This window comes from Clupea harengus, chromosome 12 (genome assembly GCF_900700415.2).
Source record: "Clupea harengus chromosome 12, Ch_v2.0.2, whole genome shotgun sequence".
Classification (NCBI taxonomy): domain Eukaryota; kingdom Metazoa; phylum Chordata; class Actinopteri; order Clupeiformes; family Clupeidae; genus Clupea; species Clupea harengus.
The window spans coordinates 27765585-27783084 of record NC_045163.1 but is presented as its reverse complement, the minus strand read 5'-3'; the positions used below and the strand labels follow the sequence as shown (position 1 = coordinate 27783084).

General features: G+C 42.7%; 1 protein-coding gene and 16 non-coding genes across 17 annotated transcripts; 7 read left to right on the top strand and 10 right to left on the bottom strand.

Annotated features, from left to right (window-relative positions):
- Window positions 1-4446: 4446 nt before the first annotated feature.
- On the top strand, window positions 4447-12010 carry LOC105898506 (thymic stromal cotransporter homolog). Its single transcript, XM_031578276.2, has 4 exons — window positions 4447-5622; window positions 8749-8832; window positions 10321-10477; window positions 10809-12010. The coding sequence occupies exons 1-4, from the start codon at window positions 4650-4652 to the stop codon at window positions 10861-10863; spliced, it is 1269 nt and encodes a 422-aa protein (XP_031434136.1). The 5' UTR covers window positions 4447-4649; the 3' UTR covers window positions 10864-12010.
- A 993-nt stretch (window positions 12011-13003) lies between these two features.
- On the bottom strand, window positions 13004-13076 carry trnav-uac. The gene has a single exon. It is a non-coding gene; the product is annotated as a tRNA-Val (tRNA).
- A 102-nt stretch (window positions 13077-13178) lies between these two features.
- On the bottom strand, window positions 13179-13251 carry trnav-cac. Its single transcript has one exon. It is a non-coding gene; the product is annotated as a tRNA-Val (tRNA).
- A 282-nt stretch (window positions 13252-13533) lies between these two features.
- On the bottom strand, window positions 13534-13606 carry trnav-aac. The gene has a single exon. It is a non-coding gene; the product is annotated as a tRNA-Val (tRNA).
- A 102-nt stretch (window positions 13607-13708) lies between these two features.
- trnav-aac lies at window positions 13709-13781 on the bottom strand. The gene has a single exon. It is a non-coding gene; the product is annotated as a tRNA-Val (tRNA).
- A 116-nt stretch (window positions 13782-13897) lies between these two features.
- Window positions 13898-13969, bottom strand: trnaw-cca. Its single transcript has one exon. It is a non-coding gene; the product is annotated as a tRNA-Trp (tRNA).
- Window positions 13970-14118: 149 nt separating this feature from the next.
- On the top strand, window positions 14119-14191 carry trnak-uuu. Its single transcript has one exon. It is a non-coding gene; the product is annotated as a tRNA-Lys (tRNA).
- A 333-nt stretch (window positions 14192-14524) lies between these two features.
- trnaw-cca lies at window positions 14525-14596 on the bottom strand. The gene has a single exon. It is a non-coding gene; the product is annotated as a tRNA-Trp (tRNA).
- Window positions 14597-14745: 149 nt separating this feature from the next.
- On the top strand, window positions 14746-14818 carry trnak-uuu. Its single transcript has one exon. It is a non-coding gene; the product is annotated as a tRNA-Lys (tRNA).
- A 337-nt stretch (window positions 14819-15155) lies between these two features.
- On the bottom strand, window positions 15156-15227 carry trnaw-cca. The gene has a single exon. It is a non-coding gene; the product is annotated as a tRNA-Trp (tRNA).
- Window positions 15228-15376: 149 nt separating this feature from the next.
- trnak-uuu lies at window positions 15377-15449 on the top strand. Its single transcript has one exon. It is a non-coding gene; the product is annotated as a tRNA-Lys (tRNA).
- Window positions 15450-15781: 332 nt separating this feature from the next.
- On the bottom strand, window positions 15782-15853 carry trnaw-cca. Its single transcript has one exon. It is a non-coding gene; the product is annotated as a tRNA-Trp (tRNA).
- Window positions 15854-16002: 149 nt separating this feature from the next.
- Window positions 16003-16075, top strand: trnak-uuu. The gene has a single exon. It is a non-coding gene; the product is annotated as a tRNA-Lys (tRNA).
- Window positions 16076-16413: 338 nt separating this feature from the next.
- trnaw-cca lies at window positions 16414-16485 on the bottom strand. The gene has a single exon. It is a non-coding gene; the product is annotated as a tRNA-Trp (tRNA).
- Window positions 16486-16634: 149 nt separating this feature from the next.
- trnak-uuu lies at window positions 16635-16707 on the top strand. Its single transcript has one exon. It is a non-coding gene; the product is annotated as a tRNA-Lys (tRNA).
- Window positions 16708-17044: 337 nt separating this feature from the next.
- trnaw-cca lies at window positions 17045-17116 on the bottom strand. Its single transcript has one exon. It is a non-coding gene; the product is annotated as a tRNA-Trp (tRNA).
- Window positions 17117-17265: 149 nt separating this feature from the next.
- Window positions 17266-17338, top strand: trnak-uuu. Its single transcript has one exon. It is a non-coding gene; the product is annotated as a tRNA-Lys (tRNA).
- Window positions 17339-17500: the final 162 nt, after the last annotated feature.

The window sequence follows — 17500 nt, the reverse complement described above, 5'->3', positions numbered from 1 at the left end:
GGTGTGTGCGTGTGTGTGTGTTGAGGTGTGTGTGTGTGTTGAGGTGTGTGTTGAGGTGTGTGTGTGTGTGTGTGTGTTGAGGTGTGTGTGTGTGTGTTGAGGTGTGTGTGTGTGTTGAGGTGTGTGTGTGTGTGTGTGTGTGTGTTGAGGTGTGTGTGTGTGTGTGTTGAGGTGTGTGTGTGTGTGTGTGTGTGTGTGTGTGTGTTGAGGTGTGTGTGTGTGTGTGTTGAGGTGTGTGTTTGTGTTGGGGTGTGTGTGTGTGTAACACACCCCAACACACACACACACACCTCAACACACACACACACCTCAACACACACACACACACACCTCAACACACACACACCTCAACACACACACACACACACACCTCAACACACACACACACCTCAACACACACACCTCAACACACACACACACACCTCAACACACACACACACACACCTCAACACACACACACACACACCTCAACACACACACACACACACACACACACAACTCATCACACACACACACACACCTCAACACACACACACACACACCTCAACACACACACCTCAACACACACACACACACCTCAACACACACACACACACACACACCTCAACACACACACACACACCTCAACACACACACACACACACACACACACACACACACACACACACCTCAACACACACCTCAACACACACACACACACCTCAACACACACACCTCAACACACACACACCTCAACACACACACACACACACCTCAACACACACACACACACACACCTCAACACACACACACACACACACCTCAACACACACACACACACCTCAACGCACACGCACACGCACACGCACACGCACACGCACACACACACACACACACTAAACAAACAGCTAGCGGACTATAAAGAGCAATGAACTTGACAAAAAGTGTTTTGGATTAGAATCACAAACCACACCTTTAAAAAAAAGGTCTTCATAGACTACCAGTCACACCACCACAGTATGCCTGCTGTCTATATTAAAGAACTGAAACCACCGTGCTGTTCACGTGTTGGAGGGCAGGGCAAGGAAGCTGGATTGCATCAGTAACCTTACAGATACAGATAGATGGCTGTCATGGCCTCGTGACCCCTATCTGCTCAGAAGGGCAGTACCACACAACACGGCTCAGTTCAAGTGCCTTTTTGGAGAACCACTCAAAGATCATGCCCAGGGGAGTTAGTAAATGCTGGTCCTTTGAATTATCACGAGTGCTTGAGTCGAGTTTAACTCCTAAGAAGGTTCTGTTCACAGGAGGAGGGCTAGGGTTCTTGTGTGGAACCGCCAAGTGGTTCTGTTCACAGGAGGAGGTACCTGTCACAAACTGGAAACTTGAAACAAAGAAATAGGATGCAAACGCTCAAGGCGTGTTTTACTGATATAAATCAAAGTGCCACGATGGGCAAACAAGGCAGAGATCACAGGACTGGAGAACAGCACATCTTGCTGATCACAAACAATTACACACAAAGACAAAGGAAAAAGCCCAAGGCTTACATAGGAGCTCAGTGAATACATTGGCTACAGGTGAGAACTAAACTTAATGAACACATAGGCTACAGGTGAGAACTAAACTCAATTATCACATTGGCTACAGGTGAGAACTAATTTCAATTAACACATTGGCTACAGGTGAGAACCAAACATGGAGGGAAAACTAAGAAGTGAGGGAAATACTAAAACACAGGAGAGGATGAACGGACTGGAGTAGCATATGGAGCAAGAGCAGGAACAGGAACAGAGGAGTGAGCAGCAGAGGTTGTGACAGTACCAGAGGAGTCCTGAAGAGGAGATGATGATTATGAGAGGACACACACACACACACACACACACACACACACACACACACACACACACACACACACACACACAGGATTATGTTCCCCTAGGTTAATATTTTAACCACTTGTATGTGCATATTCTGCTTATATTGTTTTATAGTTACTGTAAGCCCCACAATTATACACGTATATAATTATTTTCTCATTAAAAAAAATGGTTAATTTGGTTGTGTATTTTGTGTTTGCTTCCTCTTTTAACACTGTTTTGAGAACATGTTTTCTTGTTTGATGAATAATTTCATACTTTATCCCCATGAATTAGTACCAGGGCAAGCAGGTGTTTATGTAATGCTGTAGAAATAGATCCCCCCCCCCCTTAGACCTCACATTAAGGTCAAACTTATTTCAGGAAATTAAGTTTACATGGATTTAGATTGATTGTTAATGATAAAAATCAAGATACAATGACAACTTTTCTTGTATGTGTCTTGTATGTATCTATAAAGGATATAAGGGCCTACCCTTATACTGCAAGTTACTTTAGTTTTGCCGCCCGGGCACCTATATGATAAAAGGTGTAAAGAAGCTGCTCACCCGTCTCTTCGAGCTTGTGGATGCTGAGGATGCAGCTTTAAGGATGCGGCGCCCCCTCACTCCAAAGACCTTCTCAGCACGGTGTGACTCTGCGCTCTCTCTTCCTCGCACTCATTCACACACACGACATAACAATCATTTCAATGTTTTTTATTCCATTTTATCAGGAGGGCAAATCTGCGCAACACAGATCTATCACAATCTGTCACTGTCAAATGTTGTAGTTGTAGTTGTAGGCTACTATCGACAGAGGTGAATCATAATAAACGAAGACAAAAAAAAGTCCCTTATTTTCTGACTAGCAATCTAGGCTAACCACAGGAAGCGAAGGTTTCACAATGTGTTTGAAGATCGTGATAAACTTATATATATATTCATATGAAAGACCGTGGTAAACTTGTATTTAATACATTTTATATATATATACTATATAATCTTAATCTAATCAAATCAAATCAAACTTTATTGTACAGCGCATTTCATGCCAGGAGGTAACACAATGCGCCTCACAGAAGGAAAGGGGGGGGGGGGGGGGTAAATATTACAGCGAGTGACTGGGGAGTGTCTTAAGTGCACGTTTAAAGGGTTAGGGTCAGGGTCAGTTTAAAGGTTCCCACCGATTCAGCCATTCTTCAGTAATCTGCCAGAGTATTCGAAAGGCTGGGGGCATAGAAACTAAAAGCTGCTTCTCCATGTCTCTTTGTCCTGGCTTTTGGAACTGTTATAGGCCAGGCAAATTAACCCATTTTGGAGCCAAAAATAGAATTATTTGTAAAATATTTTTTTTCAATAGATCATTTCTATGAGGTGTCCAGAACAACATACTAAAAGTCCTAAGAAATCCTAGTTGAGGAAATATGTTTAATTCTCATCAATCTGAGATGTGTGCTAATAATGCATGGCAAAAATACACTTTAAAAATGTAATTTCTTCCTTTACTCCTATCAAAATGAAACTTTACACAATGAAAGTACCCATGAAAAGTAAGAAATGTTGTATTACAAGTTTCTTTTTAAATTAATTTGAATATGCAGATGAGCTCCACACTTATTGAATATGTCCATAGGCAGAAACACCATTCATATGTATGACAAATACATCGGCCCAATCTTCATCCAATCATCCTACTGCCAATGGGAGATGGCAATGCTGCTTTTAGACTGGCCTCTAACCTGAAAACTGCCTGGCTTGGTAGTACCTGCCAGTGGTATGGTGTTTCTGCCTATGCAATTAGGACATATTCAATAAGTGTGACGCTCATGTGCATATTTAAATTAATTTCAAAAGAAACTTGTAATACAAAAAAAAGTTACTTTTCATGTATACTTTTACTATGTAAAGTTTTATTGTGGTAGGAGTAAAGGAAACAATTAAGCCTATTTGGGTGTATTTCGATTAGTGTATAGCTCATTTGCATATTAAAATTAATTTTCAAAGAAACTTGTAATACAAAACATTTTACTTGTCATGGGTACTTTCATTGTGTAAAGTTTCATTTTGATAGGAGTAAAGGAAAAAAATACATTTTTAAGGTGTATTTTTGCCATGCATTATAAGCACACATCTTGATGAGAATTAAACATATGTCCTCAACTAGGACTTAGGACTTTTAGTATGTTGTTCTGGACACCTCATAGAAATGATCTATGCTGAAAAAAATGATTTTACAATTAGTCTGTCGTAAAACGCTATTTTGCCTGGACTATTAGGAGTTCAGTTCCAGAAGACCTCAGGGATCTACTGGATGATGATAAAGCATCTTCTATAAAAAAAACACCCTAAATAGGCCTTGCACAAAATGTTTTTGTTGGTTTGTTTGTTTGTTTGTTTAGAAGACGTGTGGCAATATAGATCTTTCAGCATCACTTCACCTGGACATATTCATGAGCAACAGGTTATGTGTAGACCAGTTCCGCCACGTCGCAGTGCCTTACGAAATAGCCTTTCGTTGACTTCAAATTCAACTTCCCCATATCTGAATGACGCCACCAATACGCCCAAGCCCTTCTCTTTTCAAACACGGAAATATAAATCACGTAGATAAACTGGTTTTACGGGTAGCAGCCAACACTTCATGACTTGAAGCTTTGTGTGCTACACCCGGCAGAGCTTGTTGGCGGAATAATGTCGGATGGAAACGTTGAAGGATAATTTCTGACAGTTAACAGGGGTGGTTAGCTTTTTCGGGGCTATTTTGTCTATTTTCTCTGTCTATTTTGTTGTTTCACATCGGGTGATAATGGTACGCTGTAACATCGGGATATACATCGAACCTGTGGTCCTCTGTGCCCAGGTTGCCAGTTCATTTTATGACACTGGTCTGCAGTCGGTCGTTAAAGAACGATACGAAAATAACTCGCTTTTCACCGACTCTGACAGTCAGCAGAAGGCTATTTCAAACTTCTACATGGTCTATACCATGTTGGGAAAATTCATCCCTATCTTACCCGCTATTATTTTAGCCAAATGTGGGGACAGGGGTTACAGAAAGTTACCCATAGTCGTTCCTATGATCGGTTACTTTATCTCCAGGCTGTCTCTTGCTTTTGTAATCATGTTCAACTGGCCTGTTGAAGTTCTGTACGGGGGAGCGGTGGTCCAAGGTTTGTGTGGGGGGTTTGCCTCGTACTGGGCAGGTGTAATGGCTCTTGTCTCTCTCAGCACGTCTGAGGATGAGAGGTCTATTAGCATTATGCGAATGGAGTTGGTCTATGGTTTAGCTGGACTGTTCGGGAGTCTGGCGTCAGGCCACCTTTTCCAACTGTACACAGTCGCGTTAAAAAGTGGCGTCATTTTGGTTGGACTAAGCGTGCTGTTGTATTTTCTTTGCTTTCTGTATTCAACGTTCGTGCTTCAGATTGCTCGGCCAACTGAAGCCAGGGAGCGTCGTGAAAGCATACTGGAACACAGTTTTAGAAACACCACCAACATAGCGCTCCTGTTTGCTGGGGGCATCTTATATGACATTGCAGTCGGGGGAGGCATGGACATCTTGGTGTCTTTTGTGATAAAAGAGCCACTTAACTGGGACGCAAGGCAGATTGGGTACGGCAACGCTGCAGGATTCATGATCTTCATCACGAGTTTTCTGGGAGTGAAAGTGTTGTCCAGATACGTCAGCGACGCCTCCCTGATTGTAATCGGGATGTTGTCGTTTTGTGCCGGGATTTATTTCATGGCCTTCGTGACCTCAACGTACATGTTTTATCTCGGTAAGTAGAATATGGTATTAGAGAAGTTGCCCCTCGAATTATAAAGTTTAAATTGTGTATTCAACTGCTTTGATGGATTTATCATAACTGTGGTATGCACCTTCACACCAGAAAAAAAGCAATAAATCCCATTCTGATTCTGATTCTGATTCTGATTCTGAAAAGAATGCCCACATCCACACAGTGGTGTTAATCTTGTGACAGCTTTTACATAACAAGTACAAGGTCTTTGCAATTCCTTAAAGCAGTTTTCAGCAATGTTTTGTGAGTATGTAAGTAGGCATTTGAGGCTGAATGTAATATAATATAATATTGTAGCATGTACATGGCAAGAAAGCCAAAAATACACTTTACTCAGATTGACAGCAATATAATATCATATCATAGCATGTCATGTTATATAATAAAATAAAATATCATATGATACTCGGTAAAACTGACCAAGGAGCTGTAGGCAGATGGCGCCAGACTGCAGAAATGTGAGACACACCCTAACCCAATACACACACACACACACACACACAAACACACACACACACACACACACACACACACACACACACACACACACACACACACACACACACACACACACACACACACAGACACCCTAACCCTAACCCAGAGACACAAAGGCAATCGAATAGAATGGCATTTTCGCCCTGATCTTGCGCTCACATTTATGCAGTCTGGCGACATGTGCCCACAGCTCTCAGGTCAGTCTTCATGCATATGATATGATATTTTATTTTATTATGTAACATGATGATGTTAGGTGAAAATTCACTCAAGTTACCTCAGGACTCCAGAGTTGTAGATAAGTATATTTATTCAACAATAATTGTCGGGCTCACTCACAGATGAGAGTGAAGCAAAAGCAGCACAAGTGTGTGTGTGTGTGTGTGTGTGTGTGTGTGTGTGTGTGTGTGTGTGTGTATGTGTGTGTGTGTATGTGTGTGTGTGTGTGTGTGTGTGTGTGTGTGTACGTTTATATACGTTAACATTTACGCCATAATTATACATGTCAGCAGACATAGACACACGTGAACTAAGGTCTCTTCGTGTCATCCCGGCTGCTTTCTGTCACACACGCATTCAGTAAAAGATGGCAGGACAGGCGCAGTTCGTCCCTTCTTATCACCTCATCCAAACATGGACAGAAGGTTCCTTCTTTTACGCATGTAGCTTACACACACACACACACCGACTGGCATCAGCACTTAATAATATAGGTTACACACACAGAAACACAGAAAAGCCATGTTTCCTGCTCACATAAGCACACAATTCATACAAAGTCATTTTTTTAATACAAAGCCATTCATTAACACATTCTCTGATCCTGAATAGTGTTTCAAAATTAATCCTATCACATGACATTGCATGACATGATATTATATTGCTGTCATTTTGAGTAAGGCGCGTCTTTGGCGTTTGGCTTTTTAGCTCGACCCAAATAGGGAAGTGAGACAAAGAGCCATGTGATATGGTGATACAGTCCGTGGCGACTTGTTTTTGAGGACTCTACATTTACAATGAGGAACCCAAGTGATGAGAGTTTTGTTTGCACTGCTGAAAAGTAACTTCGATCTGCCAATCAAGCAGCCCTTGAGCAAGGTCCCTCCCCCCTAACACTCCCTCACTCCCAGAACCCACCTGGTACAGGGGTCACGAGAGCATTCCATTATTACGGTTTTCAGGAAATATTAAGGACATTTTGTGCATAGGTTCAGGAGTTGGCTAAACTGGATTACATTATATATTATCAGAATCATCAGAATCATCTTTATGAAACTATATAGACCCATTATAGACATATAGACCCTTCTGCCACACAACCCTCCCCCCATCCCCCCTTCCTATCTCCACCCGGCCGACCTCAAGCAGATGGGTTTCCCCTTATGTGCCGTGGTTCTGCTTAAGGTTCCTTCCTGACTAACAGGGAGTTTTTTCTTGCCCATGTTGCCATTGTGCTTGCACTAAGGGGGTTTCAGGCTCTGGGCTCTGTAAAGCGTCAACTAGGGACAATTGTATTGTTATGGCGCTATATAAATAAAATTGAATTGAATATATATATATATATATATATATACCTATATAGACCTATTATATTATATATAGATTATTAAGTTATTAGAGTTAGGGTTAGGGTTAGGGTTAGTGGCACGGTGGCTCAGTTGCTTGCACTGCTTGCACTGCAGCCTCACAGCAAGAAGGTCATGCGTTCGATTCCTGCATGGGGCGCTGTTGGCTCTGGGGGGCAGGTCCTCCCCAGAGTGCACAGTGCTCAAGTGGGCTATCTCCCGGGCCTTTCTGTGTGGAGTTTGCATGTTCTCCCCGTGTTCACAAGGGGTTTCCTCCACTAATAACCCCAACAGAAAAACATGCAAAAAGAACAGAACAATCCTGTCCGTCCCTGACCGAGACGGACGGTTCACTTGGTCCCCGGGCGCTGAGAAGCCGCCCACTGCTCCTGGAGGATCCTGGAGGAGGGACGATCCGGGATGGGTTAAAGGCAGAGCAAAAATTCACGGCGACCTCAGGCCTGCCTCTGCGTGTGTGTGTGTGTAGTGTGTCCTGGTCGCCTCCATATATATATAACACGTGTGTGTTGCTGTGAGTTGTGCGTGCAATAAAAAACTGACTGCAGTCAGCCTTGTTTGTAAAAAAAGCTATTATAGACATATATATATTGACCTATTATATTATATAAAGATTATTAAATGATTAAAATAATGGTGAGGAGACAAGGAGGAAGTAAGGGATTTTGTTTTGTGAATGCACATACAAAATTAAGATTACTGTTGTTGGATTATTATTGTTGGATTACTATTGGTAGATTACTATTGGTAGATTACTATTGGTAGATTACTTTTGCTATACTTCATGGGTGTTGTGTTTCATAGAGGTGGCTTTCGGGTGGGGGGATACTGTGGGTAAACAAACAAGAGAAATCAAATAATGTTTATCAAATCGTTGTCTCTGTGTATCTAGTTGTCTGTTTTACTCTCACTCCCCTCTCTCTCCAGCACAAACCCTCACATTTTCAGTTTTTCTCTCACTCCCCTCTCTCTCCAGCACAAACCCTCACATTTTCAGTTTTTCTCTCACTGTCTCTCTCTCCAGCACGAACCCTCATGTTGTTTGCACTCATCCCCATGCCAACGGTGCGCTCTCTGCTTTCGAAGCAGGTGGAGGGTTCATCTTACGGTAAGGCCTTATCAATCAGAACTCCTTCCCAGATATACACACACAGACACACACACACACACACACACACACACACACACACACACACACACACACACACTAAACAAACAGCTAGCGGACTATAAAGAGCAATGAACTTGACAAAAAGTGTTTTGGATTAGAATCACAAACCACACCTTTAAAAAAAAGGTCTTCATAGACTACCAGTCACACCACCACAGACACACTGCCTGCTGTCTATATTAAGTGGACAGGATTAAGAAGTGAAACCACCATGCTGTTGGAGGGCAGGGCAAGGAAGCTGGATTGCATCAGTAACCTTACAGATACAGATAGATGGCTGTCATGGCCTCGTGACCCCTATCTGCTCAGAAGGGCAGTACCACACAACACGGCTCAGTTCAAGTGCCTTTTTGGAGAAGCACTCAAGGATTAGTACAGTAGTGATGGGGGATTAGTACAGTAGTGATTAGTACAGTAGTGATTAGTACAGGAGTGATTAGTACAGTAGTGATGGGGGATTAGTACAATAGTGGTTAGTACAGTAGTGATTAGTACAGTAGTGATTAGTGCAGTAGTGATTAGTACAGTAGTGATTAGTGCAGTGGTGATTAGTGCAGTAGTGATTAGTGCAGTAGTGATGGGGGATTAGTACAATAGTGGTTAGTGCAGTGGTGATTAGTGCAGTAGTGATTAGTACAGTAGTGATTAGTGCAGTAGTGATTAGTACAGTAGTGATGGGGGATTAGTACAGTAGTGATTAGTACAGTAGTGATGGGGGATTAGTACAGTAGTGATTAGTACAGTAGTGATGGGGGATTAGTACAGTAGTGATTAGTACAGTAGTGATTGTTAACCCAAGGCACACCTGTTAACTGAAAAGCATTCCAGGTTACTACCTCATAAGTCTGATTGAGAGAACGCATAGAGTGTGCAAAGCTGTCATCAAAGCAAAAGGTGGCTTCTTTGAAGAACCTAAAATATAAAACATATTCTGGTTTGTTGAACACCTATTTGTTTACTACATAATTCCATATGTGTTCTTTCATAGTGTTCATGTCTTCAATATTAATCTACAATGTAGAAAATAATAAAAAATAAAGACAAAACATTGACTGAGAAGTTGTGCCCAAACTTTTGACTGGTACTGTATATTTGCTTAACACTGCTTAATGTTGTCCTGTTGTCATTTTAACTGATGGCGCAGATTGAGATAAGCACTGGCCATCTTGGTATTAAGGATAGTACCGTACCATCTTTACAAAGTAATAATGGAAGACAGATTAAATTAAGGTTGAACTCTCATCTTCTGGTGCACTAATCAAATGGAAAGTCATTTAGTTGATATTCCTGCTAGTCATGAAAGGAGAGGCTAGATAGCACACATACCGACAATGTGTATTACCTACACTGCACATGTCTTTCAATTAAACTCTCTACTAAATGCATATATGTGTAATTCTATTCCTTTTTCTTTTGTCTTCTAAGGTGTAATTCTAATTGCGCTTCAGCTGTCTTTTAAGATGGCCAGTCTGGCTTACACCCCTATCTACACCAAAGTATATCAGGCCACTCTCAGCGTCTTCCCCGGGTTTGTCTTCACACTGTCCAGCATCATCACATTCCTGGCCATGATTCCGATATGGTAAGAGGGCATGTGTGTGTGTGTGTGTGTGAGAGTGTGTGTGTGTGTGTGTGTGTGTGTGTGTGTGAGAGTGTGTGTGTGTGTGTGTGTGTGTGTGTGTGTGTGTGTGTGCCATGATTCCCATATGGAAAGAGGGCATGCAAAGCCAAGTCTGTGTAGCTGTTGATCTCATGATGTCATACTGGAAGAAATCAAAGCAGTTGTTTTGCCGTTGATCTCATGATGTCATACTGGAAGAAATCAAAGCAGTTGTGGTTCCAAAACAACTGATTTTCAATTGTGCTGTTGTCTGAAAAACGTTTTATTGACTGTTTTTTTCTCTCTTCTGAAGCATCGTTGGATGCAGAACTTCCCAAGAGGGCTATCAAAGGATTCAAGGAAACTGATGGCCTTGTTCTTCTCTTCTTCAATATGAAGTCATTGTTATTAGTATTATTATTACTATTAGTTGTAGTAATAGTACTAGTAGTATTATGTGCCTGTCAGCATTAAAGAACTGTTAACATTCATAATGGTAACAGGTTGGAAACATTAGACTATTTCTGAGGCTGTAGTGGACCTAACACATCTAAGCATGTTCTATAACACACACACACTCATTAACACACACACACACTCATTAAGACACACACACTCATTAACACACACACACACTCATTAAGACACACACACTCATTAACACACACACACTCAGTGGACCTAACACATCACTTCAATAAATAGAGTTAACAGTTGACTTGCATGATGAAACTGTTTTATTTTGCTTTCAAATGTGTGTACTGTAAATATCTTTGTATGTTTTATATGGCTTTTTTATTGTCAGGCACATACATGTGTCGCATGTGTGAATGACGCAAATATAAGTGCAATATGTATGACATTTTGTTGTTACATTTCCAAAATGGAAGCGACAAAGATGCCATCTGACAGATTTCCGATAGTCACGATTGCCTTGAGAGTTGTATATATAGTAAAATAGGATAATACACCAGTATTTATTTTTGAGAGAAGCTACAATGTAAATATGAAATACAGTTTCTACTTGCTCTATTTGGTGAAGATATTTGGCCCATATCTTATATAATTTACCTTAGACACTTGGATGTAAATGCAAAACCACAACCTATAGAGCTTTTCGGTACAGGAAACATCAACACCAACATCAACTGGTACAACATCAACAAGCAGCATTGATTAAACAGGGCGACAGTGGTACAGGAGGTAAATAAGTCGTTTAGTAATCAGAAGGTTGCTAATTGCTCCTGATGTGCAGTGTGCCATCAGTGTAAATGTAAAATGTGTATACATTGTAAGTCGCTTTGGATAAAAGCGTCTGCTAAATGACTAAATGTAAATGTAAATGTAAACGTGCCAGCAAAAGCACCTGGATTGTGAATGCATGGAGGTAGACTGAGGAGTCATTGGTTAGATTAGCTGTAGGAAGTAGAGGTGCTTAGCATAATGCAACAATGGTATGCTGAATTGCCTTATTTGAAATAAGTGTTTTTGAATAAAATATTTTGTTGAACCTCACAATCTGATATGCTCATATTTCAAAAGCAATATCACAACTTGTATGACTAAATTATCTAAAGATAAACTTTTCAGATATTTTTGGGTCCAAACTTTTGACAATTAACAATCAAAATGGGTCCAGTAATGAGTTCAAACGCTATAGTCAGCAACCACAACATTGGGGACCTTTTGCGTGTTAGGCTAACGTGATATCATCTACACACTATGGAAACAGACACCAAGAGAAGAGATCTTGTAACGTGGGCTTAGTGACAGACTTGTGCCAAGTACTTTTGGCTCAGGATAGTTCGGCTCTCGTCAGCCAATACTGCTTCCGGCGCCGTCGTGAGTGGCAGCCTTTCCACGTAGCTCCGTTGTCTCGGGTCTTTTTAGCTTTTTTAAGTTTGTTTGTCCTTGTTTACACTTTGCTTTTCATAGGCACTGTGTAGATATCTTTATATCCTATGGATACACTTACGAATCGACTGCAACAGGGCAGTCAGTACTTTGTTTACACGAGGGATCAGCTGTTCGCACTGCGGACAAGAAATCATGCCGGCAAAGTTTACCCCATACCGGAGGAGCTGGTGAGACGCTACCGTGGAAGCAGAGCTGGGGCGTTGGTGAAGGCTAGGCGCCTGCAGAAGCGCTGGAGGTTTAAACTCAGCCGTGTAGATACATGCTAACACTCAGCCGTGTAGATACATGCTAACACTCAGCCGTGTATATGCTAACCCTTAGAATCAACAGTTGTTGTTGTTGTTGTTGTGTCTGTTGGTGATGTTGTGTCTCTTGTGAAGATGTTTGAGATGTTGTGTCTCTTGTCTTGTGAAGGTGTTTGAGATGTTGTGTCTCTTGTCTTGTGAAGATGTTTGAGATGTTGTGTCTCTTGTCTTGAAGGTGTTTGAGATGTTGTGTCTCTTGTCTTGAAGGTGTTTGAGATGTTGTGTCTCTTGTCTTGAAGGTGTTTGAGATGTTGTGACAGACAGACCACAGCCTTAAACAAGAGACTGTTTCCACCCAGTTTCGAACTGGGGACCTTTCGCGTGTAAAGCAAACGTGATAACCACTACACTATGGAAACAGACAAAGTGGCTCTTGTCCCAGTTTGGAACTGAAGAGATCTTGGAAAGTGGGCTCAACTTGAAAGTTGTCTCAAGACAGACCACAGCCTTAAACAAGAGACTGTTTCCACCCAGTTTCGAACTGGGGACCTTTCGCGTGTGAGGCGAACGTGATAACCACTACACTATGGAATCAGATAACACTGGCTCTTGACCCGTTTGGAACTGGAGAGATCTTGGAAAGTGGGCCTAGTGAGGGACTTGTGCCAAGGCAGACCACAGCCTTAAACAAGAGACTGTTTCCACCCAGTTTCGAACTGGGGACCTTTGGCGTGTTAGGCGAACGTGATAACCACTATAATATGGAAACAGATAAGATAAGACTTGCCCTTGCCGCGTTTGGAACTGAAGAGATCTTGGAAAGTGGGCTGAACTTGAAAGTTGTCTCAAGACAGACCACAGCCTTAAACAACAGACTGTTTCCACCCAGTTTCGAACTGAGGACCTTTCGCGTGTTAGGCGAACGTGATAACCACTACACTATGGAAACAGATAGCACTGGCCATTGCCCTGTTTGGAACTGGAGAGATCTTGGAAGGTGGGCTCAACTTGAAAGTTGTCTCAAGACAGATCACAGCCTTAAACAAGAGACTGTTTCCACCCAGTTTCGAACTGAGGACCTTTCGCGTGTTAGGCGAACGTGATAACTAATACACTATGGAAACAGACAAACTGGCTCTTGTCCCAGTTTGGAACTGGAGAGATCTTGGAAAGTGAGGGACTTGTGCCAAGACAGACCACAGCCTTAAACAAGAGAATGTTTCGAACTGCACATGCTTTTTGACCTCGACGTGATTTGAACACGCAACCTTCTGATCTGGAGTCATACGCGCTACCGTTGCGCCACGAAGTCTGCTTTCCACTTTGGGAGTCCATTTTCAGTGCAGAGGAAAATGATTTCCTCGTTACCCTGCGCCATACTTACAATGTTTTTGTAAATAAGTAGTAGTAGTAGTTTATAAGAAAGAACCACCTCTGTGACGGGTTATGGTTTCTCCAGAAGCCTGGATAGCTCAGTCGGTAGAGCATCAGACTTTTAATCTGAGGGTCCAGGGTTCAAGTCCCTGTTCAGGCGATTGCTTTAAGATCAGACATGTGCTCTATTGCAAGAACCAAGGGGCGGTTAGGGTAAGATCCTTGTCCAGATATCGGCCGACTGTACCAGTTGCTGTTGCCGTCAGCTGTCCACTATGAGCTTAAGTCCATTTGCATTTCGACTCACCACAGCTGCGATAGTCTCAGAAACTGGAAATATCTAAAAAGGAGCACTCTCTGCACTTTGTATATTCCACCAAACTCGCTCAAAGTTCAGTAATGGCATCAAATTCACGAGGCCAAAGATTTTCATTGCTCAATATGCGCTGACTTATTTTGTCAATGAAATGGTCGTGGAATAGCACGTGCTTTTTGACCTCGACGTGATTTGAACACGCAACCTTCTGATCTGGAGTCAGACTCGCTACCGTTGCGCCACGAAGTCTGCTTTCCACTTTGGGAGTCCATTTTCAGTGCAGAGGAAAATGATTTCCTCGTTACCCTGCGCCACACTTACAATGTTTTTGTAAATAAGTAGTAGTAGTAGTTTATAAGAAAGAACCACCTCTGTGACGGGTTGTGGTTTCTCCAGAAGCCTGGATAGCTCAGTCGGTAGAGCATCAGACTTTTAATCTGAGGGTCCAGGGTTCAAGTCCCTGTTCAGGCGATTGCTTTAAGATCAGACATGTGCTCTATTGCAAGAACCAAGGGGCGGTTAGGGTAAGATCCTTGTCCAGATATCGGCCGACTGTACCAGTTGCTGTTGCCGTCAGCTGTCCACTATGAGCTTAAGTCCCGGCCTTTGCATTTCGACTCACCACAGCTGCGATAGTCTCAGAAACTGGAAATATCTAAAAAGGAGCACTCTCTGCACTTTGTATATTCCACCAAACTCGCTCAAAGTTCAGTAATGGCATCAAATTCACGAGGCCAAAGATTTTCATTGCTCAATATGCGTTGACTTATTTTGTCAATGAAATGGTCGTGGAAGAGCACGTGCTTTTTGACCTCGACGTGATTTGAACACGCAACCTTCTGATCTGGAGTCAGACGCGCTACCGTTGCGCCACGAAGTCTGCTTTCCACTTTGGGAGTCCATTTTCAGTGCAGAGGAAAATGATTTCCTCGTTACCCTGCGCCACACTTACAATGTTTTTGTAAATAAGTAGTAGTAGTAGTTTATAAGAAAGAACCACCTCTGTGACGGGTTGTGGTTTCTCCAGAAGCCTGGATAGCTCAGTCGGTAGAGCATCAGACTTTTAATCTGAGGGTCCAGGGTTCAAGTCCCTGTTCAGGCGATTGCTTTAAGATCAGACATGTGCTCTATTGCAAGAACCAAGGGGCGGTTAGGGTAAGATCCTTGTCCAGATATCGGCCGACTGTACCAGTTGCTGTTGCCGTCAGCTGTCCACTATGAGCTTAAGTCCCGGCCTTTGCATTTCGACTCACCACAGCTGCACGAGTCTCACCAACTGGAAATATCAAAAAAGGAGTAGTCTCTGCACTGTTTATATTCCACCAAAGTCGCTCAAAGTTCAGTAATGGCATCAAATTCACGAGGCCAAAGTTTTTCATTGCTCAATATGCGTTGACTTATTTTGTCAATCGAAAAGGTAGAGCCCATGCTTTTTGACCTCGACGTGATTTGAACACGCAACCTTCTGATCTGGAGTCAGACGCGCTACCGTTGCGCCACGAAGTCTGCTTTCCACTTTGGGAGTCCATTTTCAGTGCAGAGGAAAATGATTTCCTCGTTACCCTGCGCCACACTTACAATGTTTTTGTAAATAAGTAGTAGTAGTAGTTTATAAGAAAGAACCACCTCTGTGACGGGTTGTGGTTTCTCCAGAAGCCTGGATAGCTCAGTCGGTAGAGCATCAGACTTTTAATCTGAGGGTCCAGGGTTCAAGTCCCTGTTCAGGCGATTGCTTTAAGATCAGACATGTGCTCTATTGCAAGAACCAAGGGGCGGTTAGGGTAAGATCCTTGTCCAGATATCGGCCGACTGTACCAGTTGCTGTTGCCGTCAGCTGTCCACTATGAGCTTAAGTCCCGGCCTTTGCATTTCGACTCACCACAGCTGCGATAGTCTCAGAAACTGGAAATATCTAAAAAGGAGCACTCTCTGCACTTTGTATATTCCACCAAACTCGCTCAAAGTTCAGTAATGGCATCAAATTCACGAGGCCAAAGATTTTTCATTGCTCAATATGCGTTGACTTATTTTGTCAATGAAATGGTCGTGGAAGAGCACGTGCTTTTTGACCTCGACGTGATTTGAACACGCAACCTTCTGATCTGGAGTCAGACGCGCTACCGTTGCGCCACGAAGTCTGCTTTCCACTTTGGGAGTCCATTTTCAGTGCAGAGGAAAATGATTTCCTCGTTACCCTGCGCCACACTTACAATGTTTTTGTAAATAAGTAGTAGTAGTAGTTTATAAGAAAGAACCACCTCTGTGACGGGTTGTGGTTTCTCCAGAAGCCTGGATAGCTCAGTCGGTAGAGCATCAGACTTTTAATCTGAGGGTCCAGGGTTCAAGTCCCTGTTCAGGCGATTGCTTTAAGATCAGACATGTGCTCTATTGCAAGAACCAAGGGGCGGTTAGGGTAAGATCCTTGTCCAGATATCGGCCGACTGTACCAGTTGCTGTTGCCGTCAGCTGTCCACTATGAGCTTAAGTCCCGGCCTTTGCATTTCGACTCACCACAGCTGCGATAGTCTCAGAAACTGGAAATATCTAAAAAGGAGCACTCTCTGCACTTTGTATATTCCACCAAACTCGCTCAAAGTTCAGTAATGGCATCAAATTCACGAGGCCAAAGATTTTCATTGCTCAATATGCGTTGACTTATTTTGTCAATGAAATGGTCGTGGAAGAGCACGTGCTTTTTGACCTCGACGTGATTTGAACACGCAACCTTCTGATCTGGAGTCAGACGCGCTACCGTTGCGCCACGAAGTCTGCTTTCCACTTTGGGAGTCCATTTTCAGTGCAGAGGAAAATGATTTCCTCGTTACCCTGCGCCACACTTACAATGTTTTTGTAAATAAGTAGTAGTAGTAGTTTATAAGAAAGAACCACCTCTGTGACGGGTTGTGGTTTCTCCAGAAGCCTGGATAGCTCAGTCGGTAGAGCATCAGACTTTTAATCTGAGGGTCCAGGGTTCAAGTCCCTGTTCAGGCGATTGCTTTAAGATCAGACATGTGCTCTATTGCAAGAACCAAGGGGCGGTTAGGGTAAGATCCTTGTCCAGATATCGGCCGACTGTACCAGTTGCTGTTGCCGTCAGCTGTCCACTATGAGCTTAAGTCCCGGCCTTTGCATTTCGACTCACCACAGCTGCGA

Coding starts and splice junctions, on each gene's coding strand:
- LOC105898506 (XM_031578276.2), top strand. CDS start 4,650: ATGGTACGCTGTAACATCGGGATATACATCGAACCTGTGGTCCTCTGT. Junction 5,623..8,748: donor AACGTACATGTTTTATCTCG/GTAAGTAGAATA, acceptor CTCTCTCTCCAG/CACGAACCCTCATGTTGTTT. Junction 10,478..10,808: donor CTGGCCATGATTCCGATATG/GTAAGAGGGCAT, acceptor TCTCTTCTGAAG/CATCGTTGGATGCAGAACTT.